We start from the raw sequence: 23,903 nt of genomic DNA, 5'->3' as shown, positions 1-23,903 counted from the left end.
CAGGCAAAATGGAAGCCCCCTGAGATGGATTAAAAATGTATTGCAATGAAATGCAATACAATGAAATGAAAAATCTGAATACTGTGTTTCGTCTGGGGGGCACATACGCAAAGAACATTGTTGACTTTGCTTCCGCTTTAATCCGCTTTAAGTACAGTTCAAGTTGCATTTAATTTTGTAGTACAAAACATTTGTAATTCGTATTTCATCTTTAAGAAATGTTTTTTTTTGTTCCAGACTCCCACAAATCTTATTCCACTTATCTGCAATGCATTTTAATTGAATCATACTGCACTTTTTATATTTATTGTCTCACACAATGTATAATATTTGAATGGGACATGTACGTATGGTTTTTAAGTGGTACATCCATTGTCTAGATTGGAGCTCAAGGAAAATTCAAATGTACTTTCTTGTTATTTCAGAGCGTGTCGTCGTCGGGCCGCGGCCGACCGGACTCACCCGTTTACAGCAACCTGCAGGAACTGAAGATCACCCAGTCGGCGGCCCCACCTTTCCCGGCTGGCGCCCCCTTCCAGGTGCTGGGCGACTGGGAGTCTTACAAGGACCCGCACGGACGCCTCTTCTACTACAACCGCTGCAGCCACGAGAGGACCTGGAAGCCGCCTCGAGCCCGGGACGCCAGCGGATCGCGCGGAGAAAACACCAGCACGGGAGAAAGTAACGAGGTAGGGAAAACCACCTGGTTCATACAGAAATTGACAAAAATTCTACATTTATTTGCAACCTTTAAAAATGGTAGCAACATAGGGGGAAAAAAGCATCTCAAATGCATTTATTTTTACAGAGTTTCTGATGTTAAACTTTACACCGCTGTCCCTGCGTTCCGGAATACCTTTTACACACAGGCAGCTTATACAAGTAGCCTCTCTTACAACTCTGATACTACCTCCCAAGCAGGAGAATTGTCTGTTCCACTTGGTCCCCCATACCAATTATACAGAACAGTGAGTCTCTGTTAGAGACCTCCTTCCCCTAGCAACATCTGTGCTGTTTTCACAGAACAGCAACATGGGGATGAGTGCTTTTGGGGTAGTGAGAAAGGGGCCAATAGGAGATAGTATGCGGTGTTACAACAGTGGCACAGCATTATTATATGAGAAACACTTTAGGGCCGTTAGTGCAAAGCTGGACTGAAAGTGTCAGTATGATACTGGTAATAAACAGAAAAGCAGCAGCAGCTTCTAATGTACAAAATGAAATCAAATGAAAAGCACAGCAAATTTTTGTTGTCCTTTTTTGTCCACGAACACAACCTGCACTGACTGTGCCACAGTGCCCCCTGCAGACCACAACCACCACTGCAAACAATTATTTCTCATCCTGAATGTTTGCTTTCTGACTCTGCTTGCTGCACGTCTGTTTTTTGTTGTTGTTGTTGCATTTGTAGGAAGCCGCAGACATGGCATGAAATTTCTGTTAAAACCACAAATGTGCAACTATACCTATTTATTGGCCATAAATTAGGATACTGTGGCCACAATTTAGTATTTTGTAGCCATGATGTAGTATTTCGTGGCCACAAATTACTATATTTTTTTCCACGGTTTAGTATTTTGTTGCCACAAAAGGCGTACATTATAGCTGTTTGTTGCCTGAAAGGGATACTTGACTTATTTAGCCATTTTAGAAGTAAGAAGATGTTTTTTAATGTGATCACGTAATTATTTTTGATGTACATTTAATTAATACTTAAAAACAAATTTTTTCAGTTGTCGACTGAAGATGACATCACACGTGCTCAGTAAACAGGTAACAACCAATCATGGCTCAGTTTGCTAACGTCACATGACCAAACCCAGAAAACAGGCGAGCCGTGATTGGTCGTTTCCTAAGCACCTGTGATGTCATTTTCAGTTGACAGCAAGTGGCAAAATGTCTGTTGTTTGTTGTTGTTGTTGTTGTTGTTGTTTTGTTTTTTGTTTTTTTGTTTGTTTGTTTTGTTTTTTTAAGGAATTAGTTGTACGTAAAAAAATAATCAAATTATAAAATTAATTCTAGGAAAAATATTACTATGGAAAATGGCAAAATTCATCAAGTATCCCTTTAAAATACAAATTATTTCACGCACACGTTGTGCCTATTTTGTGAGTACGAATTAGTATTTTATTTACACATATATCTACTATATGCCCCACAAAATTTCCCCTTATGTCATGTCTGTGGCTCTGTATATGTGGGTGCATTTCTGGTGTCTTCCTCCTCTATTGGTGAAAGGTGACTACTACCCCCCGCCCTCTTTTTTTTTTTATGTTCTCTTTTTCCACACTCAGAGCACTCCCCTGTCGCTCTCGCCATCTTTCTTTCCCCTCCTGTCTCTGTCGGTGGGCCGCCTGGGGCCCCTGTGCTCGGAGGACGCGTGCTTCAGCGCCTACTCCAGCTTGTCTGACAGCCAGTACGGCTCGCCGCCTCGCGGGTGGTCGGAAGGGATGGATGAGTACGGCCACACGTTGTATGTCAGCGACTATACTAACGAGAAGGTAACCTTGACTCCTTCCACTGTCTTTGGGGCTTGGCTTGGCTGGTGGTGGAAATTTGGCGTTCCTGATGTGACAAACCAAAGCAAATGTCATTTTGGTCTCTCATCGTCCATTTTCTGTTTGTACACCAACAGTGGTTAAAACATGTGGATGAGCAGGGTCGGCCATATTACTACAGCGCAGATGGCTCCAGGTCCGAATGGGAGCTGCCAAAGGTAAAGATTGGCCAGAGAACAACAAACTGCAGGAAGCAAAATTGAGCCCCTGAAGCCAGTATCCCTGAAGCAATCTAAATTTGATAGCCATGTTTTAAACCAAACATGAAATCTGCCATTTTGGGACGCAGCAGGTCATTTTGGCCATTTCGAGGTATCCCTCAAAAGGGAATTCCATCCAGTGATTTTGTGGGTGAATGCAACATTACCAAATGTTAAAACCAAATACATGTGACAGATGGACAACTGAATTATCAAAAATTGAAATTTTTGTCCTTGCCTGTGGGCGAAGCATGACAGCAAAATCTGACAAAACATGAAACCATAGTAAGAGGCATTTTTTTGTCTTCTTTTTTTTTCTTCTCTTTAAATAATTCAGCCCTCTGAGCCAATTTCTCATGGCCTCCTGGAATTTGGTCGGCATATCTACAGAATTATGAAGTAACCCACTATAAAGTCTCAGGAACTCATGTTATGAAGTGAACATAAAGCCACTTTGCCAGTTTGAAGCAGCAATTACAAGGCTATGTTGTCATGTCAAGTGACCACTCGTCGGTCTTGTTTTTTTTGTTTTTTTTAATTTATTTATTTATTTATTTTTTTGTTCTAAATCTAGTTTGACTTTGCAACATAATATTAAATAAGTAAATCTAACTATGAGTCTGCTAATAAGAGTCTCAAGAAGCCATGCTGTAAAACAAAATGTGAAGTTTGCCATTTTAATTGAAAGCCACCATGTAGCACCCTATAATGTAATAATTTCCTGAAAATATAATAAAATGTTCACTTAACTCGATCAAAACTGTAATTTTAAGTAACCCTGACTGCTATTGTAGTAACAATTTTGTCGAATTCTTTTCAGCAGAGCAGTTCTAATCGAGTGGGCGAGTTTTCTTTGATTAACTCTTTGCAGTTGTTTTAACACTAAATAAATCACATCTCTGTCACATAACTCCAACCTCCCTTTTAAATCAGACAGTGTTAAAAATACATTGTCAAATCAACTCTGAAACATTTAACACCAAAATTTTAGCACTGCAGCTTTTGCTGAGATTTTATACAGTTTTAGATTCTCAAAACAAAAAATGTAGAACTTCGGACTGAAAATTAACATATACCATATACTGTCAAGTTTTACATGATCACACCTGAGAAAAATAAATACCCACCTGGAAATGTAATAAATCTTAATAATCTAATAAGGTATTACGTTATAGATATTAAAAAAAAAAAAATTCTAACTTCTTGCAATATCAGTCAGAATTGTATCCTACATTATTGGTGACATTATTACATTATTTGGTTTTATTACATTTTTGATAGTTAAGTGCATTACATTTTCAGGAAATAATTACATTATGGGGTGCTACCCACCATGTTATGCTCATTTTTGGCTAATTCAGGCTTCCGTCAAACAATGCAAGCTAAGACTGCATTGAGGAAATGTGATCAGTTCGGACAAAGTAACACATACTCTACCCCTCTAGTACAACCATTCGCCGCCACAGCACCTCGCAGATTCCACCAAGACTCGCAGTCTGGACAGGAAGCAGGTGGAGCCCATCATCCTGACCAAGTGGAGACACAGCGCTTATGTCCAAGAACCCAACGAGAAGGTGCGTCATTTGGAAAAGACAGCAAATGCTTGTCGAATGTTCCGTAGATGACTAACAAGTGAGCAATAAGTCCCATTTGTTGCATTCATCGTTGGATGCACAGCTCAGGCATTTTGCTTTGGGAAATAAATAAAGGATTCAGTTGTAGTTTGGTTGCTTTGCAGCACACACTGAAACTCAGAACAATCCGGACGAGCTCCACACGCCCGCATCCTTACAAACAGCAAGTCAGTTTGTGTCAGCATGTGCATGGATTACCACAGCTGTGCTTCTATTTTTCTCAGTGACCAATCACCTCGCATGATGATGATGATTACCTTCTTCCTACCGCTGACTTTTTGAAATCATTTCACCGTGAGAATTTTGGGTGGATTCATCATTTGAGGACACAGAACAGAAAACACATGGAGAGCAAAGGCAACCAAATGAAGCAAGATGAAAAATAAAATAGTAAATGTTTTATGATTAAGTGGCCTTCTTAAGGCATGAAAAATCTTAAAATGTCTTACAGGGGTCTTAAAAACAGGTCCTAAAAGGTTTGGAACATCATTATGTCCTGCAAGGGCATAAAAAGTATTTAAAAGGATTTAAATTCTCTTATGATGTGCTACATGATCTTAAAAAGTTATTAAAAGATCTCACGAGGCCTTTAAATATCTTAACAAGACCTACGAGCTTTTAAAACGTAATGAAAGTTCTTGAAAATCTTAACATGTTCTACAAAGTCTTATAAAGTCTTTAGAACGGGGTGGGCACACTCGGTCTTCGAGGGACGGAGTCCTGCAGGTTTAGGATGTTTCCCTTCTCCAACATAGCTGATTTATGAACAGCTCATCAGCAAGCTCTGCATAAGCCTGATAACGACCCTGTTGATTGGAATCAGTTGCGTTGCAGCAGGCAAACCTCCAAAACCTGCAGGACTTCGGCCCTCAAGGACTGAGTTTTCCAGCCACCGCTTTAGAAGTCCCACAAGGTCTTAAAGTTATTTAAAAGATAATTTGAAGACCTACATGTTTTTAGTCTTAATAGGTCATAAAAGGTCTTATACATTTGCAAAATGTTTTGAGTCTTAAAAGGTTCTTAAATGTCTCTAAAAGTCTTCCACAGTCTACAGAGATTTTAAAAGGTCTTAAAATGGAAGTTTACAAGCTCTTGAAGTTGTAAAAAGATCCCTAAAGCTTCACTGAGTCATACAGGGTTTTAAAAAGTCCTTGGGGTGGAGGGTGTAATTGTTCAATTTAGCTTCCTTGAACCTTGAACAGTTTGAAACAAGTAGAACATGTTTATTCATTAAAAACTGGTAACGTTACCTTCACTAACAAATCGCATCTACTGTGACTTTTGGTCATCCTGGTTTGATTGGTTGTTTCTTAACCCATGTGACCGCCTTGTCTTCTCCTCACTAGGACACACCTCTGAGTCCCAAGTCCCCCAGACCCAACTCTGACTCCAGCCCCTCATCTCCTAAGCGCCCCGCCTCCGTTAGTAACCCCCCCCCCCCCCCCCCCCTCCTCCCATATAGCAACCTCTGTGTTGTGCACCTCATGCAAGTTTCCACATTGGTTGAGAAAGTCGTACCATAGAAATGTGCAATCATTATTTAGATGGAAGATGGAGAACCCTTGTGGAAACCTTGTTATTAGGCTTCTTTGAGTCAGTACTCGAGGAGTATGTTCTTCTTTTTGCAGCACGGAACCTTTTATTGACCTGTTTAGTGTTTGTGCTGGGATGATGTGACAAATTAAAGGAGAAGCAACACGTCACTGGGCTAAATCGGACCATTGCAAGCTGTCAGACTTTCGTGTTTTAACCAAGCTTTATTTGAATAGTACGATCAGATTCTTAAAGAACGAAGGAAGTATAAATATTACGGGGGGGTAGTAATTTTGATAAGTCAAAGTCAGTCGTAATTGAAAGGAATCAAATGAAATTGAACCATAACATAATTGGAGTGAACGTATGTAACATAATTAATGAATTGTTTCTCATCTTATTCAGAGTCAATCATATCAGATTGCAATTTTTGTGAATTGTAATTGGAAAAAATATATATTGTAATTGTGAATCGTATCAGATCATGGATGAATCACAGTAATTGTAGTAGTGACTTGTATAATTATACCATAAATTGGACTGAATCCTATTGTATTGGTGAATCGTATCCGATTTTTTTTCTCTTTTTTTTTTCTTTTTTTTTGTATCGTAGTCATAGTACATTGTAAAATAATTTGAGTGAATTGTGTCTGCTTATATTGCAATGTAATTTAAGTGAATCTTGCTGAGTAATTGGAATGAATCGTACCAGATTGTCATTAGTGAGAAGTGTATTGTCCTAACGCGAGTGAATTGTAGTGATTGTGTAATTGGAGTATATTGTACAAAATGTTACTGGAGGAAACCGTATCATTGTATTGTGACTGGAGTGAATCATAATGTAAATGGAGTGCTTCAGAACTTATTTGGAGTGAATCATATTGTACTTCAAGTGGGCTCGTAATAGGAGTGAATGCAATCTGTATCATAATTTGTGTAAAACAGAACACAATTGGAATAAATCATATTCGATCCTATTGCATTGTGGTTGAAGTGAATCAGATCAGCTCATAATAGGATTGAATAGTATCGGATTCCATTGCATCCTAGTCGAGCCAATAGATTTGTTATGAATTGACTCGTAACAGAATTTATGAATTGTATTGCATATTTGGACCAAATCGTATCAAATCTTGTTATGTAATTAGAGTGAAATGTATGGCATCGGCAGTATCATTACACTTAATGGTGAATGATCTGTATGGTTGTCGGTGTATCGTTGGGGGCCTACGTTGCATTCCTTTTATCAAGCGTGCTTGCTTTTCCTTGAATGTTCCTGCTGGTGCGCGTACTGGATGTATGTCACGTGTGTTGTGTTTTGGCTGCTTTCCTGAATGCAGATCAAAGAGCAAAGCTTTTATTTGCAGTGCTTTGTTTGGGTGCTGGTGTTGCTGTTGTCGGTGGTGTTTAAATGCAGCCATCCTGCTGTGATGATCAATGCTTGTTGTCATGACGCATGTCTAAGCTGCTCACTCGCTGTGTTGTATACTGGGTTTTTTTTCCCTTTCTCTGTGTTCAGCCCTCAGAGAAGTGCGGTGTGCTCAATGTGACAAAGATCACAGAAAACGGCAAGAAAGTTCGGTGAGTACAACTTCTTGTACATTGTTATTTTCTATTGTGCATATCTGAGCAGTGGTTTGTGCACTATTTATTCACTATAGGAAGAATTGGACCTCTTCCTGGACAGTTTTGCAAGGCTCCACACTGCTCTTCGCCAAAGGCCAGGGAGGCGGGACCAGCTGGGTGCGTCAATCAAACCTTCAATTAAATTGACGCGTATTATTTTGTGTGTGTGTGTAATTTTACATCTTCTTTTACATGTGCTCAGTTTGGCGGTGGTCAGTCCAAACCCGAGTTCACGGTGGACCTGAAGGGTGGCTCGGTGGACTGGGCCTCCAAGGACAAATCCAGCAAGAAACATGTCATAGAGGTAGACTTCATTCTGCTTTAGACCTGGACATGAAGGAGACATAGTTTTTGAAAATTGACTTCTTCATGGTTCTATGCAGTTGTGTGAAATTTCAAGGGGGGAAAAAAACAACAACAACTTGTATCTGCCTATATCTGAAAATGCCTGTAAGAAGCCCTTTGAAATTTCCAACCCTCTTTGACCTAATAGTGGAGTTAATTTACACTATAACCACCCCCGCACTAAGTTTTCTGCCCCTGACTTGACAGCTAGACTGGGCTAAGATCCAAGAATAAATGTTAAAAGTGGCAAAATAATCAAGAAACAAGTCAAAAACATTAAAAAAGAAGAAAAAAAAAAAGCCAAGAACCAAGTAAAAAATTTGTCAACCATATCAATAACCATTTATCTCCACATTGAGAAAAGAAAAAAAAACAGTAAGAAACCAAGTCAAGAACCACATAAAGCAATCACGAACCATGTCAAAAATAATCAAGAACCAAGTGGGGGAAAAAAATCCAAGAACCACATAAAAAACAAGTCAAGAACAAAGTCAAAAATATTCAAGAAGAAAGTTAAAAGCAGATTAACCAAATCACAAGCCATACTAATATCCATTCAAAAACAATCAAGAACCAATAAAGGACCAAGTCAAAAAACAGTTAAGAACCATCTTAAAAACCAAGTTAAGCACCAAATCATTAACCAGGTCAAGAACCAAGTAGAAAACACAGTCAAGAACCAAGTTAGGAATCGGTTCAAGAACCAAGTAATAAACCATGTAAACATCCAGGCAAAAACGAAGAAGTCAAAGATCAGTCAAGAATCAGAGCCAATATTAGAAGAAAAAAAAATCATATCAAGAATCTGTGAGAAACCAAGTTGACAGTCAAGAACTACAAGAAGAACCATAAGACCAGGACTGCCCGCTCAAAACAGACTAATTTCTGCAATGCAACAAATAGGATTTAAAGTGTGTTCTAATTCTTAATCTTTAGGATATTGCTAATACATAACCTCATCCGCAGCTGAAGACCCGGCAGGGCACAGAACTTCTGATCCAGTCGGAAAATGATGCCCTTGTCAACGAGTGGTACCGAGCGCTAAGAGACACCATCAGTAGCCCGGTAAGGACAATGCACCAGCTATACACGTAGCACGTTTCCACACTCTTATTTACTCAACTTCAGATGTGCCTTTTGGTATTAGGGTGGAGGCAAAGTACAATTAAAGGAGAACATCAACGGAGCTGTTGCTAACAGGCTGCAAAATCACAAGCACACACTTATTTATAGTGTTGTTCCGATACTGATACTGGTATCGGCAGAGGCCCCGATACCGCATTAAAACAGTGGTATCGGTATCGGTGACTACTAACAAGCAACATGCCGATACCATTACTTCCAATGCTAATATTGACCATTTGCACCAACGTCACATGATCACGTGACTGCCCCACCATGGACGGCGGAAGGAAATGACGTTTAAATGGAAGTGGACGGGCCGCGGAGCGATTTAGGTACTTAGAGACTTTTATTTTACAAATTAAAAGTTATTATTGCCCCTCGAGCCATGGAATCTGCTAGTTCAACTGATGTTCGCCTGTCGGCAGAAGTGGAACATTTCGTAGGTGCCCATAGAGTGTGATATTTACAGAAACTGGAGATAGCTGGTTTGAAAACAGACCCTACCTTCTGCCCCCTGCTGTTTTCACGGACCTAATCAAATCGCCGACTTTTCTAGAGTGGGGAACCGCAAGATACACGTCACCACACTTAATATTCATGAGTCTAGGGAGGAGGGTCAAACTCGGCGGGCCAGTCATGCCAAACGGATATAAACAGTCTACTAGTGAGATGTTTACGGCGTTAATGTGCTAATTCTGTCCGAGAATGATATCCCTGGTGCCAAGTTCACTGGTATAGACATCGAAGAACATACTAATGTTCAAATGAAGAGATGACTTGCGTGTAGAGGGCTGAAAAAGACGAGGAAAGGAGCCGGCCTACAGGTAAAGTTTGTTTTTTTTTCCTCCCCGTCAAAACATTGTCCTACGCGACTGACACTGACATTCTCCAGTTTTAACAAGCTATCCTTCCTTTACCACCATATGCCCTGTCTGTCATATCTGGTTGTCTTACGTCTTTCATAGTTGTTGGGGTACATTTTTATTGCTTTTTTTGTGTATGTGTGTAGCGTGTGTGCGTGTCCCTTGAGCAGACTAAAGTTGTGTGTGTGCAGTTGGAGTGGACGCTAACTAGGTGGCTCAAGCCACGTTCACATTAACGATTGTTAATGTGATTTGAAACCCGCAATTCGACACCCCTGTTCCAATCTTTTTTAGAGTGTTTGTAGTAAGTGTACATTTACGAGTAAAATGTATGAACATTGATCTAATAATTTCATAAAAAATGCTCGCTGCAAATCCATGAATACTTTGTGGGCTGTCAGTCCTTTCTGTTGATTGCCGCTATCCATCGACGTCTTTTGTCTTCATTAGTAGGTATTCGGTAAAAAGCAACATTTGGTTTACTCCCTTGTCTGTTTGTACAACCGACCGCACAGCAAGATATGACCATTTTATAATTGAATCGACTAGACAGGACTTCACGCTGTACACGATTCAGTTGTTACAATCCAGGCAAGTGGTTCTTTTGCCGTCCATTGTTCAGGAGGGGGCGTTCCCATGGCGGAAGTGACGTCACGTGCAAATGGTCAATAGGATATATTCTTGATATTTGGATGCAGCATCTTGTGTCTTACTCGTGCACAACATTCACTGATATGTGACATGTTCACTGCATGCCGATCTAAGATATCCTATTGGCCCTTGAATGCTCTGAACCAATGGCAGGACAGCTTTTTCATGTTGAGGAAAAAGAAAAAAAACCTTAGGTATCAGTATGGTATCGGCATCGACTAATACTGCAAAGCTGGGTATCGGAATCGGTATTGGGGGCCAAAAACCGGTATCGGAACAACACTACTTATTTATGCACGTGTGAGTAAATAATTCAAAATGGTTTAAAATGGCTCAAAATTGACACTGGATGGTTAGTAATTGTAGAAAAGTACAAATAAATGAGAAAATTAGCAGAGCTCAGGCTGACGACTCAAAGGCACATTCAACTTAAAATTTTAAAGTAAGGCCCAGCGATGCAGCCCTACTTTAAAATTGGCAAAAATTGGCTGATTTAACAATTGTAATAATGAAAAAATTGCCACACGATTCCTCACTCTGTTGTAAAATTACACAAATACTACTTCTTATCTTTATTGTTATGTTAAGGGACAAAAAAAATATTTTAATCACTAGTTGTTTTTTGTTTTTTAATTCCTCAGTTAATTTGTTATTTTAATCTTTAGGTTTTGTTTTGTTTTTGTTTTTTTGTTTTTTTAATGAATCAGACGATTAATTAGATATTGGAACTTCATTCTGTCAAATATTGGCATCTACCGGACCCTATTTCAAAGAGAATTTAACTGACGAAATGAAAACACAAAAACAATACACATTTTTGTAACAACAGAATGCGGTATCACAGTTACTAAAAAGCAGCATCATTACATAAACATTTAATTTGGTCTATTGAGCTCGCCAGGATAAAGGGGAAAAAAACAAACCACATTGTTGTTTATGCTGCAGGGGTTAAAGCTCATGTAATGAATTTTATGATAATTAACATCTTGCCTTTCCATTCCATTGACGTGGAGGCTGAAGTCCCTAAAAGCAAGTAAAACGTCACATTCAGTGCTTTGTGGAGACTCCTGACTCAGCACGTTTTGTTGCATTAACTTGACTTTGCCAAGCCAGTGGCTCACAAAGGAGGAAAATTGTGCAAGTCAAGTGATGAATTTCAAGCTTCTTAAAGGTGACGAGCCTATTATTTTTGTGTGCTTTTCAGGCATGTGAGTCTGATGAAGCCATAGAAGAAGACATGCCCGAGTCACCTGGAGCAGAGAAGCAAGACAAGGAGAAAGAACGCAGAGACTCCAAGAAAGGCAGAGGTATGTCGCCTTGGAATTCGAAAGCCCCTTTCATATGGAGGGCCTGAAAAATTGCCACATAGATACAGCGCTTGTGTTCGCTTTGCCATTCAGGCAAGAGGGAGAAAGTGTGAAAGGGGTTTCAGATACTACCGCAAGAAGCAGACATTCTTGTGAAACAAAAAAAAACGGTCTTCTTTACTGCTTGACAATATCTTATCAGCCTTTTTTCCTGCTGCATCATCATTGCGGTGAAGATCTACTCTCTGATTTTGGTCTCTGCTTCCGGTGCAGCCATGAAGACGTCGAGCAGTGTGGACGGCACCGACAACAAGAAGACCAAACACAAGTTGAAAAAGTTTCTGACGCGGCGGCCCACCATGCAGGCAGTCCGAGACAAAGGCTACATCAAAGGTACCGGCACCTTTACTGACCTCCGCCAGGGCCAAATGGGTTTCGTTTGTTCGGGTTTATCTGTTGAGTAGACCCACAAAAAAGTCTCACGACCCCATGTTGTAAATAACACTGCAAGTCTGCCATTTTGGCAGCAAGGTTTGATAACTTACCTTAAAACACGAACCTCAAGTAATATTTCATTTCATTTTGGAAAATGCAGCCTGCAAAGCTTGTTTCACTGAGCAACGTGGAATTTGGGAGACATTTCTATTATGGGAAGACTGACAAAGAAAGGTCTCAAGAAACCCTGCCTGAAAAGACATAAGGGGGTCTTCCATTTTAGTTTACATTTTGTGGTGACCATTTCATGGTCATTTTAGCTGTTTCTAAAAGGGGAAGTCAACCCCGCCAAAAAATCTTGACAATAATATGTTCTATGCAGTCCCTGCTAGTCTAAATACTTACATAATTTGATTGATATTGTCTTTGTGGAATATAAGATAAGCAGCAAAATCCAGTGTTTTTTATCAATATCAGAAGGCGGCCATCTTGCCCCGTGCTATTGAGTGAAAATGACATCATAGTTGCTCAGGTCTCAGGTAACAACCAATCACAGCTCAGCTTCAGAAAACAGGTGAGCTGTGATTGGTTGTTGCCTGAGGCCTGAGCAACTGTGATATCATCCTCAGTCGACAGCAAGCGGCAAAATGGCCGCCCACGGGCTCCAGGTGGAGGAGTGGAACCGTCACTTGCCTTTGGTGCCATTTGCCGTGGGTTCGCTCCTCCGCCTTGGGAGACCCATGTGGCTTACATGAAGTAAGCTTCTGTGAGTGAGTGACATATAACAGAAAAAAAAAATTGGCCGCCGACTGAGATGAATAATATTACATTTGTGGAATACGGGTTATGAAGCAAAATCCGCCATTTTTATTCATCAGAATGTCATGTTTAGACTAGTGAGGTCACATACTGTATTACATATTATTGTCAAGAAATTTTGAAGACAAAGTCCTCGATACACTAAGCTTCATGAAATTTGATAGGCATGTCTACTTTTATTAGTAGGCCCACAAAAAAATGTGTGAAGATCCCACATTGTAAAATTAACATGAAGTCAATCATGTTGGTTCAAAACGACCATTTTAGGCATACACTGGAGGGAGAGTTTGTGTGATTTGAAGCATGTATACGAGACAGATGGGCAACATTAAATTACCAACCCTTTGAGACGTATAGGAGCTGAAGTTTGACGACTCACTATAAAACACAAAATGATTATGTCATAACTCAGTTCATTATTTAAAGGTTTATGCCCCTGAAGCTAGATTAATTTAGACACCTAAAATTTGGTAGGCATGTCCATCATAAGTAAATCTACAAAAAAAAAAAAAAAACCTCCAGAAGCCATTCTAGACAAGAACATTGGAAGTCAGTTATTTTATTTGAAGCGCCCCCTTAAGGCTCATGCTGGCAATAAATTCATCATTCGTAATTAGACTCAGTCATTAACATTTTATGGAAATTCAGCCCTGAAGCCAGTTCTATTTCGTCCCTCCCGACCGCCAGAAGGCGGTGCTTTAAGCACTGAATGTTCCTTTCGCGCATGCGCAGTTCGAGTAATGCATACCAAATTAGTCACCTGTGACCCCTGGGTGAGCCTAGAATTGTATAAGTTCCGGTGTCACCCAAGGTTCGTTTCCTCTTTTCTTCTCGCGTGGCGTATGCATACGACACATTTTCGAAGAGTGTAAGAATTGGGATTTGTATTTATCCTCTTGACCGCGCCGCTTGGAGCCTTGTGACCGGATCGGTCGGAGCTGCGTAGTTCGCCCTCCAAAGGCTGCGGCGACGGTGTTTTTCTTTCCTTCGTTCGTGACCCGACGTGGTCGCGTATTCTAACCTCCCGTGGGGTAAGGTTATTGACTACTTGTTGTCTACTTTGCCGTCTAATTTCCGCGTTTACTGCGGTGTTTTGAGTTTTTTGTGTGGCTAGCCTCGCGTTAGCGCCCTGGCTACCACGGCTCGTGGTTTACCCTATTTTTTCCTCCGCTGGCTTTGGCAGCGTTAGCGCTTCTCTCGGTTTATTAGCGCCGCTCTCTCCGACGGTGTTGCCATTTGGTTGTTGCTTTTCTTTTTGTGCCTTTGCTGGTGAGGGCAGCGTCAGCGTCCCCGCTCCCAGCTTCCGGCGTCGCGCTTCTCGCTCGATTGTTTGTCTTACTTACTTTTGTGCGTGCCCCACCTGCGGTGCGCACCTGGCTTCAGCTGTGCAGGTGGCGTTCGCGCCCCTTCTCTCAGCTTGTCGACGCTTTCGCGACTGCTCCTCCCGCCCGTCGGCCGCTCCGTGTGCGTCTGCTGCGCAGGTGGCGTTCGCGCGCCTTCCCTCAGCTTATCGCTACTATTGACAACTGGCTGTCTGCCCCCGCCCTCCGTCGGCTGCTCGGTGTGCGTCTGCTGTGCAGGTGGCGTTCGCGCCCCCTTCCCTCGGCTTATCGCTGGTTTACCGGCTTACTGTTTGCCCCGACCCACGCGTCGGCTGCCCGGTGTGGGTCTGCTGTGCAGGTGGCGCTCGCGCCCCCTTCCCTCAGCTTCCCGCTCATCGCTGTTTGGGCCTCTTTGTGTTCACAATGGAGGACTCCCGTTGCTGCGTGGACTGTGGTATCCTCTTTGAGGCCTCCGATGTCCTGGACGATCGCTGCCAGAGGTGTCTTGTTTCTGACCGTGCCGGTGATGGCCGGGCCTGCAGTCCTGGTGTCAGTGACCCCAGTCCACTGGGTCATCTGTCGTCCGCCCAACAGAGGCGCCGGAAACGTCTCTGTGTGTCCTCTGCTGTACATGCCCCACCCAGGAAAAGGGCGGCACAGCGACGACTCGCTTCGGAGGTTGGGCACCTTCAGGCTGAACTGGCAGAAGTGAGATCTCTTCTGCAGGACCGTCACCCTCCCACACTTACGGGGGGGCCGGGACCACCTGCCCTGCCCATGCCGCGACCATCCACCCCGCCCATGCCAGTGCTTCCTCCTGAGGAGGACGCCATTTCCTTGGCAGCTTCGGCTTCCTTTTTTCATGACGACGACCGTGACCCGGGGTCTGTGGTTTTGGGACCAAACTCTCCAGCGTCCGCTCAGAGTTCGTCCAGTGAGGCGGGGGATGGTTCTATACGGGCTGTCCTGCGCAATGCCTTGGACCTCCTGCATTTGGAGGTGCCTCCACAGGCTCAATCGGCGTCTGAGAGCGCTTTCTTCCGGCGCAGGCGCCCTTCCTCGGCCTTTTCTGTCCCCGCATCTGAGGACTATCTGCGGGAACTGCATGCTTGCTGGAGGGATCCTGGGGCTCTCTCCCGCCCTTCGGCTGATGGCCGTGATTTAGCATCTATGCACGGTGCTGCTAGTGTTGGCTTGGACCGGATGCCTGCTGTGGAGCCAGCTGTCGCATCCCTCATTGTGTCCCCGGAGGAGACCCTTCGGCCATCTGTGCGATGTCCTCGACCCCAATGTCGTGTGACTGACGACCTTCTCACACGGGCCTATGGCGCTGGTTCACGTGCTGGTCGCATTGGGAACTCTTTGGCTCACTTCATGCTTGCTCTCTCTACATCCCTGCAAGCGGACAGCGTGGAGGCTGCTGTGTCCTTCAGTGATGCAGCCCTCCAGGCTTTTGCCCTCATGACTAGGGAGCACGGCCGACTCATGTCCTTCCTAGTGCAGGCGCGCCGCCAGGTGTGGCTAGCGCAGTCCCCCTTGTCGGAGGCCTCTAGGAGGGCCCTCCGTGGTGTTCCTGTGGAGCCGGGGGAGCTTTTTGGTTCTGCCGCTGTGGGTGCACTGGAAAGGACGGTTAAGGCTCATGAGACCAGGAAGCAGCTTTCCAGCCTCAATAGAGCCCTGCCTCCCCAACAGGGTAGGCCTGGAGCACGCTCTGCTTTTCATCGCTTTCCTCAGCCCTGGCCTGCCGAGGCTTATGGCACCCGGCGACCCCCGCAGAGGCCCGCCGAGGACTTTCGCTCCTCCGCCCGCTTGCCTTCAGGGCAACCACGGGCTGCAGGCCCCACCCGCCGTCCCTCTCGGGCCCCTAGGGGCCGGAGGGCCAGGGACTGAGGCCTTGGGGCCGGCCGTCGGACATTTTTCCCACCAACAGCTCAGTTACTGGCCTGCTCGTGCCTCTGACCCATGGGTGGTCTCCATCTTGACCCACGGGTACGAGCTGCGGTTCCGACGCCGGCCTCCTGCTTCCTGTCGGGTCAGGGTGACTCATCGCCGACCCGGCAAAAGCCTCAGCTCTGGACCAGGAGCTGTCCGCCCTCCTGGCCAAGGACGCGATGGAGGCCGTGGACCCCCTGGCACAGCCCGGGGGCTTCTACTCGACATACTTCCTTGTCCCAAAGAAGACCGGTGCTCCCTCGCTCCGCGGGTCTTCACTCGGTTTGTGGAGGCTGCTCTGGCGCCCCTGCAGTCTGTGGGCATGAAGGTGCTGCCGTACCTCGACGACTGGCTCCTCTGCGCGCCGTCGCGGGCTCAGGTGATCCAGGACACCTCCGATCTCCTGTCTCATGTGGCCCGGTTGGGTATCAGGGTCAATTTGCCCAAGTCCTCTCTGGTCCCCTCTCAGCGGACGGACTTCATTGGTGTGACGTTGGACACCACGGTTATGAGAGCCCACCCATCTCCTCACCGAGTCGACGATGTTCTTCGCCTCCTCGCGCTCTTTCGAGGGGGCAGGCTGTTGCCTTACGTCGCCTGCTTGCGGCTTTTGGGCAAGCTGACGTCCATGACGGCTGTGGTCCCGTTGGGTCTGCTGACACTGCGCCCACTACAGAGGTGGCTGAACGGCTTCCACTTGGATGCCAAGTGGCACCGCCACCGGAGGCTCAGGGTGTCCGTCGGTGCCTCCTCGCCCTGGCACCTTGGAGGGAGAGGGCTTTTCTATTGAGCGGAGTCCCGCTGGGTGTGGCCCCGGCCCGCCGCGAAACAATCACCACGGATGCCAGCCTCACGGGCTGGGGTGCTGTCTGGCAGCACAGGACGGCTCAGGGAAGTTGGTCTGTGCGCGACAGGGTCGATCACATCAATGTGCTGGAGCTTCGGGCGGTGTACTTGGCACTCATGCACTTCTTGCCATACCTGAGCGGACGGCATGTTCTCATACGGTCGGACAACACCACGACCGTGTTTCAAATAAACCGTCAGGGCGGCGTCAGGTCCGCCCGTCTGTTGGAGACCTCCCAGCACCTTCTCAGGTGGGCTGCTCCCCGTCTGGCCAGTCTACGGGCCACCTATCTGCCGGGGGTTCGGAAACAGCTCGCGGACTCTCTCTCCTGTCGGGGTCCTCCTCCGGGAGAGTGGCGCCTCCACCCAGAGGTGGTGCGCATGATTTGGAGCAGCTTCGGCACGGCGGAGGTCGATCTCTTTGCCTCCGAGGACTCGACCCACTGCCCACTTTGGTTTTCCCTGAGCGAGGCCACCAGCCCTCTCGGTCTGGATGCACTGGCGCAGCCATGGCCAGAGTGCCTTCTCTACGCCTTTCCGCCGCTCCCTCTGATATTGCTGACGCTTCAGAGTTCTTCAGGAGGGGCACACGCTGTTGCTGGTGGCCCCCTTCTGGCCGGCCCGGACGTGGTTCCCCCTGCTCCGTCAACTGTGCTCCGGCGAGCCGTGGCGTCTCCCCGACAGGGAGGACCTGTTGTCTCAACAGGGAGGTCGGGTTTGGCATCCCGACCCTCGGCGCCTTCGCTGGTGTGTTTGGCCACTGAGGGGCCCCAACCGCTGCTGACCGGCTGTACAGAGTCTGTCACGCGGACCATTCTTAATGCGAGGGCACCGTCCACTCGGCTACAGTATGCCAACAGGTGGAAGTTGTTTGTGGCGTGGTGCGGAGAACGCGGGGTGAACCCTGTTTCGTGTTCCGTCCCCACCATCCTGGATTTCTTGCAGTCCCTCCTGGATAAGGGCAGGTCTCAGTCGACTCTGAGGGTGTATGTGGCAGCTATTTCTGCCCGGCATGTTGGTGCTGATGGCGGCTCCGTGGGGCGCCATGAGCTGGTGTCCTTGTTCCTCAGAGGGGCTCTGCGTCTTCGTCCCCGCCCGGCTCCTCGGGTTCCGGCGTGGGATCTGCAGTTGGTGCTGGACGGCCTGTGCAGGCCTCCCTTCGAGCCCCTGGCGGGGGCGGACCTTCTATGGGTGTCGCGCAAGACTGCACTCTTGCTCACCGTTGCCTCCGCCAAGTGCGTCAGCGACCTACACGCTTTATCGGTTAGCCCTGAATGCCTGCGATGGCACCCGGATGGCGCCGGCGTCACTCTGTGGCCGAACACTGCCTTCATTCCCAAGGTGTTGTCTGGCTCTCGTTCTAACCAGCCTCTACGGCTTAAACGTTATGTACCCACTCCTGCTGATGGCGGGGACAGGCCGGAGCTCTTGTGTCCGGTGAGAGCCTTGCAGTGTTACATTGACGCTACGGCGGGCATTCGTACGTCTGCCCAGCTTTTTGTTTGTTATGGTGGTCCTATCAAGGGCTCCGCTCTCTCCAAGCAGCGCTTGTCTCACTGGGTCGGGGATGCCATTCGCCATTCCTACCTGCTGTCTGGCCGCCCCCTGCCGTCAGGGGTGCGCTGTCACTCCACCAGGAGCGTTGCCACGTCTTGGGCCGCCCTGAGGGGTGTTTCCCTGGAGGATATCTGTGCTGCTGCCTCATGGGCGACGCCTTGCACCTTCTCCAGGTTTTATAGCGTGGATGTCGCCTCTCCCCATCCGCTTGGCGTGATCTTGGGTCCTGCTGGGGCTTCTCAGTGAGGTTTGTGTCTGAGATCCCTCGCGACTACGCCGGTATTAGTCATTCAGTGCTTAAAGCACCGCCTTCTGGCGGTCGGGAGGGACGAAATAGAACGAAAGTTACAACTGTAACTACGGTTCTATGAGTCCCGGACGACCGCCAGGGCGTCCTGTCGCTCGGAATCCTCGTGTTCACGCGAGAAGATTCCGTAGGAAACGAACCTTGGGTGACACCGGAACTTATACAATTCTAGGCTCACCCAGGGGTCACAGGTGACTAATTTGGTATGCATTACTCGAACTGTGCATGCGCGAAAGGAACATTCAGTGCTTAAAGCACCGCCTTCTGGCGGTCGTCCGGGACTCATAGAACCGTAGTTACAGTTGTAACTTTCGTTTCACGTCGCAGCATGAAATTTGCTCGGCTTGTCGATCGCAAGTTGACGCACGAAAACGTCTCAAGAAGTCATGTCGTAAAACAGGAAATCGGCCACTTTGGATGGAAGTGGCTGCTTTAGGCTCACGTTGGCAAATTCCAGGAGTCATACTAACGTAATAACCTTGCTCTGCAATCTTGAAAATTCAGCTCCTGAAGCCCGTTTCAACATTTGAGCCACATAAACTAGACAGATAGATGATGTATAATTAGAAATAAAGCATTTTAGTCTTTGGGTGTGGTTGTGGCAAAGTTTGATGATTCGCCACGAAACAGGAAAGTGTAATAGTCAAGTCGACAAGGTGAGAGTTTGACCGAACTCGAGTCAAACGAAGACATGTTTTTTTTCTTATGCAGTCTGTGTGTTTGTGTGCACAGATCAGATGTTTGGAGGCAGCCTGTCCAACCTGTGCCAGAGGGAGAACAGCACGGTGCCCTCCTTTGTCAAGATGTGCATTGAGCACGTGGAGAGCAACGGTGCGTCCCGCAGTGCCACCTGCCTGACGACACGCCGTGCAACCCTTTTCATCCATTTGATTTTCCTTCTTCCTGTTTTTCTTTTTTATATCTATTTTTTTCTGCAGGTCTGCACATCGACGGCCTCTACAGAGTCAGCGGGAACTTGGCCCTCATTCAGAAGCTGCGCTTTGCTGTCAATCACGGTGAGTCCCCCGTGTTCTTGTTTGTCCGGCTGTTTGTTTATTTCTGGTTGTTGCCGTGGCGACGCGCAGATGAGAAGGTGAGCCTGTCCGACGCCAAGTGGGAGGACATCCACGTGACCACCGGAGCGCTGAAGATGTTTTTCAGGGAGCTCCCCGAGCCACTCTTCACCTACACGCTCTTCCAAGACTTTGTCAGCGCCATCAGTGAGTGCTTGCCTCCAAAAATATTCAATTCACACTGAATATTTGACATAGAAATGTCAGCATTTTTTCCCACATGATATTTATTTATTTTTTTATTCTTTACAATAATATGTTGTATGTGACCCCACTAGTTAATATTGTGTTTGTGGAATATGAGTTAATTAGAAAAATCCTCCCATTTTTGTCTGTTTCAGGGGTGACCATTTTGTCACTTGCTGTCGACTGAAAATAACATTACAGTTACTTTGGGCTCAGGTAACAACCAATCACAACGCAGCTTCAGAAACGCGGTGAGCCGAAATTGGTCGTTACCCGAGCCCGAAGCAACTGTGATGTCATTTTCAGTTGACAACATTGGCCGTCCCCGAGATGGATAAAAACGGGTGGATTTTGCTGCTTTATTCATATTCCACAAACACAATATGAGTTGAATTGAGTTGAGAAAGTATTCCTTAATTATCATCTTTGTTTTCTGCACATGTAGCTCCTTCATTATTATTATTATTTATTTATTTATTTATTTTGAAAATACTTTTAAATTCCTTTTTTTTCTTATGACCAGGCATGTTCTTAATGTGTCACTTCTTTTAACATTTTATTTTGTATTGTGTGCTGTATTTTATTTTTTGAATGTATATTTTAACTTTTTTATGTAGCAAGGTTCTGCATTATTGTCTTCATATATTTTTATTTATTTTATTACGCAATATTTAATTTTTTTATACTGTTTTGCAGGTATGACCCATTTTTACTTTTTTTTTATTTTTATTTTTTTTTTTTATTTACCTTAATTTGACTAGTTTTATTTTTACAATATTTTATTTTTCATTTTCCCATGTTTTATACATGGCTTGCACTGAAATATTTTTTTTTATTATATTGTTCAATATATATATATATATATATATATATATGTATATGTATATATATATATATATATATATATATATATATATATATATATATATATATATATATATATATATATATATATATATATATATATTGTTACTAAATATAACGGTTTTTGTAGTTTAGTATATTAACCCCCCTTATTTCTCACATAGTATTAAAATAATTATAATAAATACTGCATCTCTTGCAGTATTCACATTTTTAAAATCCTTTTTGTTTTTGTTTTTCATTCATTTTTGGCCTTATTTTGTACGTGGCTTTTTTTTAAACCGTGCTTTTTATATGCATCCTTATTTTATTTATTTTTTTTGTATTTGTTATATGATCCAATAATTTTTAGACTGTTGCTCTTTGATTTTATTGAGCCATTCATGTGGCTTAAAAGGAGACTTTTATTTTATTTTTTTTGTTCATTATAACATACTTAGTACTGACTTGAGTTTTGTTACCGTGCATTGAAGTCAAGCTCTTAAGAGCTGCACTGCAATTAAGCATCTAATTTAGAGACCAAAGAGAGTCAACGCAATCATTAGCACAGCATTTGCAATCATTACACACGCGGTGCTCTTGTTTTCACCCCATCGGTCAAGTCACTGATCGTGCTTTCATGTTCTTGGGTGGTGGCGGCTTGCAGAGATCTCAGACTATAAGCAGCGGGTCCACACCATAAAAGAACTTGTCCGACAGCTACCCGAGCCCAACCACGACACCATGCAGGCCCTCTTCAAACACCTCCGCAAGTAAGCGAAAAAAAAAAGTGTTCTTGAACATGGACTTTTACATTTACCAAATTGTATCACAATCACTTCACCGCTTGAAAGCTTCCAAATATCCATCGACCGAAATGTATGCATAATCCATGTTTTGTGTGTTCGTTCAGGGTGATTGAGCACGGCGAAGAGAACCGCATGACCAACCAGAGCGTGGCCATCGTCTTCGGCCCCACGTTACTGAGGCCCGAGACGGAGACGTGGAACATGGCGGTCCACATGGTCTACCAGAACCAGATCGTGGAACTCATCCTGCTGGAGTACGACAACCTATTCGGCAGGTAGAGGACGACGGGGGACGTTGGCCATCTGACGAGACCAAAACCACTCTTTGCACTTTGGACTAGCTTTGGCGTACTTTTCCCGACACTGGATTCTAACTTAAAGGACCGAAAACAAACAAAACAAAAAAATCCACACACATGAACCTGCTGAGACCGAGAAATCCTCATTGTGGAGGATCCCAGATGAACTTTCAAAGGAGCAAAACGGAACACAGCTTATTACTAAGACTCTTCCACCTGTTGGAGTTGCTGCCAATTAAACACATATTAAGCCAGTTAAAGACATCATTCACATGGAAATTAATTTATTACAATGTGCAATAACTAATCAATTGTTAAATCTAGTTTTTATAAGTATTTTATGGCATTATTAGTTCATTTCATTGCATTTTAGGTACTTAATAATATTTGTTTGTATCATGATTTAATTGATGACAATAGTGATCGTGTCAGCCATACGTCAACATTATGCTGGGTGTGACTGACGATCTGATTGGTTGAATACAAGTACCTAGTCCTAGGCATTGTGAAAATGAAAGGCCACTCAATTTAAAATGCTATTTAACAAATTCATTTTATTAGATGGTCATAAAAAAAATCAGTAGTTAATTAAAAATTTTATAATTAAATAAAAAGATGCAATGAATTAATGAAAATGTCATAAAATGAAATGGTTAAACAATCAAAAATAAATACCATTCAAATACATCTACAGTTGTGCTCATAAGTTTACATACCAGCGCAACTGTAGCTATCACAAAATAAAAAATAAAAAAATAAAACGTTATAAAACAAAATAATTCCAGGAGCCAAGTAGGAGGGGGGGGTAATTAAATACTTACAAATAAATAAAGATTTTACAATATCATTAATGGACAACACAAGCAATTATATTTTAACTGAATAAATTCATCATGATGTATTTAATTGGCTTTGTATGTGTCTGATTAAAAACACTCCATCTCTTTATTTTATTATTACCTTTTCTTTTTTTTTTATCCTTTAACAGTAGTTTTCGATGGATCAATTGTTTTCCACAGGAATTTCTGCATCACTTGTCCATTTCACCTTCAAAACACTTTTTTTAACGTCTCTGAATTCTTTGTACAGTTTTTGTGTGTGTGTGAAGGGGGTCTGAAATGTACTGTACAGAGATTTTAAATATACTAATAAGAATAATAATGCCCAAGGTGTTTAAAAAAAGCAAAAAACCCAAACAAAAGGCCAGACTAAGAAAGCAATCGTGATCATAGAGCTCGGCCGTCCACGTTTTAGCTGTTGAGTCAACAGATGATTGTGACATCAATAATTATGACATTATTAAATATGTCATCACAATAAAGTGCTGCTGGTTCCTTTTAATTGCAATAATAAAAGACCTCTGACACATTTGAAAAGGTGATCTGCAGATTCACTTCATTAAAAAAAAAAAATAGGGAGAAACTGTAAATTATATATATATATATATCAACCTGAAAGATTTGCTAGACATTTCTGTCATGAGTACACCCACAAATTCTCAAAAATATATGCAAAAAATGACACAGCACATCTGCCGTTTTGGCAGCTAAGTTTCATGACTTGCTATAAAACAAGAAACTCTAGTAATAGCTCATGCAATTTTGCAAAATTCTGCCCTCAAAGCCAGTTTCAC

General features: G+C 44.0%; 1 protein-coding gene across 4 annotated transcripts in view; it reads left to right on the top strand.

Moving 5' to 3' along the window:
• Positions 1-23,646, top strand: part of LOC144021090 (rho GTPase-activating protein 12-like) — a 54,707-nt gene extending 31,061 nt beyond the window's left edge. The window contains exons 3-18 of one of the 4 annotated variants that reach the window (XM_077525111.1): positions 426-689; positions 2,295-2,501; positions 2,636-2,716; positions 4,204-4,332; positions 5,739-5,813; positions 7,445-7,506; positions 7,587-7,668; positions 7,754-7,855; positions 8,863-8,961; positions 11,740-11,842; positions 12,116-12,235; positions 19,793-19,891; positions 19,999-20,076; positions 20,146-20,280; positions 21,830-21,935; positions 22,076-23,646. In XM_077525111.1, coding sequence (XP_077381237.1) covers positions 426-689; positions 2,295-2,501; positions 2,636-2,716; positions 4,204-4,332; positions 5,739-5,813; positions 7,445-7,506; positions 7,587-7,668; positions 7,754-7,855; positions 8,863-8,961; positions 11,740-11,842; positions 12,116-12,235; positions 19,793-19,891; positions 19,999-20,076; positions 20,146-20,280; positions 21,830-21,935; positions 22,076-22,250 — 1,917 coding nt within the window. In that variant the 3' untranslated portion in view covers positions 22,251-23,646. The remainder of the gene's footprint in view (positions 1-425; positions 690-2,294; positions 2,502-2,635; positions 2,717-4,203; positions 4,333-5,738; positions 5,814-7,444; positions 7,507-7,586; positions 7,669-7,753; positions 7,856-8,862; positions 8,962-11,739; positions 11,843-12,115; positions 12,236-19,792; positions 19,892-19,998; positions 20,077-20,145; positions 20,281-21,829; positions 21,936-22,075) is intronic. The other 3 variants (XM_077525128.1, XM_077525119.1, XM_077525136.1) reach the window with 3 other exon arrangements.
• Positions 23,647-23,903: the final 257 nt, after the last annotated feature.

The sequence above is a fragment of the Festucalex cinctus genome, chromosome 1, assembly GCF_051991245.1.
Source record: "Festucalex cinctus isolate MCC-2025b chromosome 1, RoL_Fcin_1.0, whole genome shotgun sequence".
NCBI lineage: Eukaryota > Metazoa > Chordata > Actinopteri > Syngnathiformes > Syngnathidae > Festucalex > Festucalex cinctus.
This window is presented reverse-complemented; position numbering and strand designations above follow the sequence as displayed.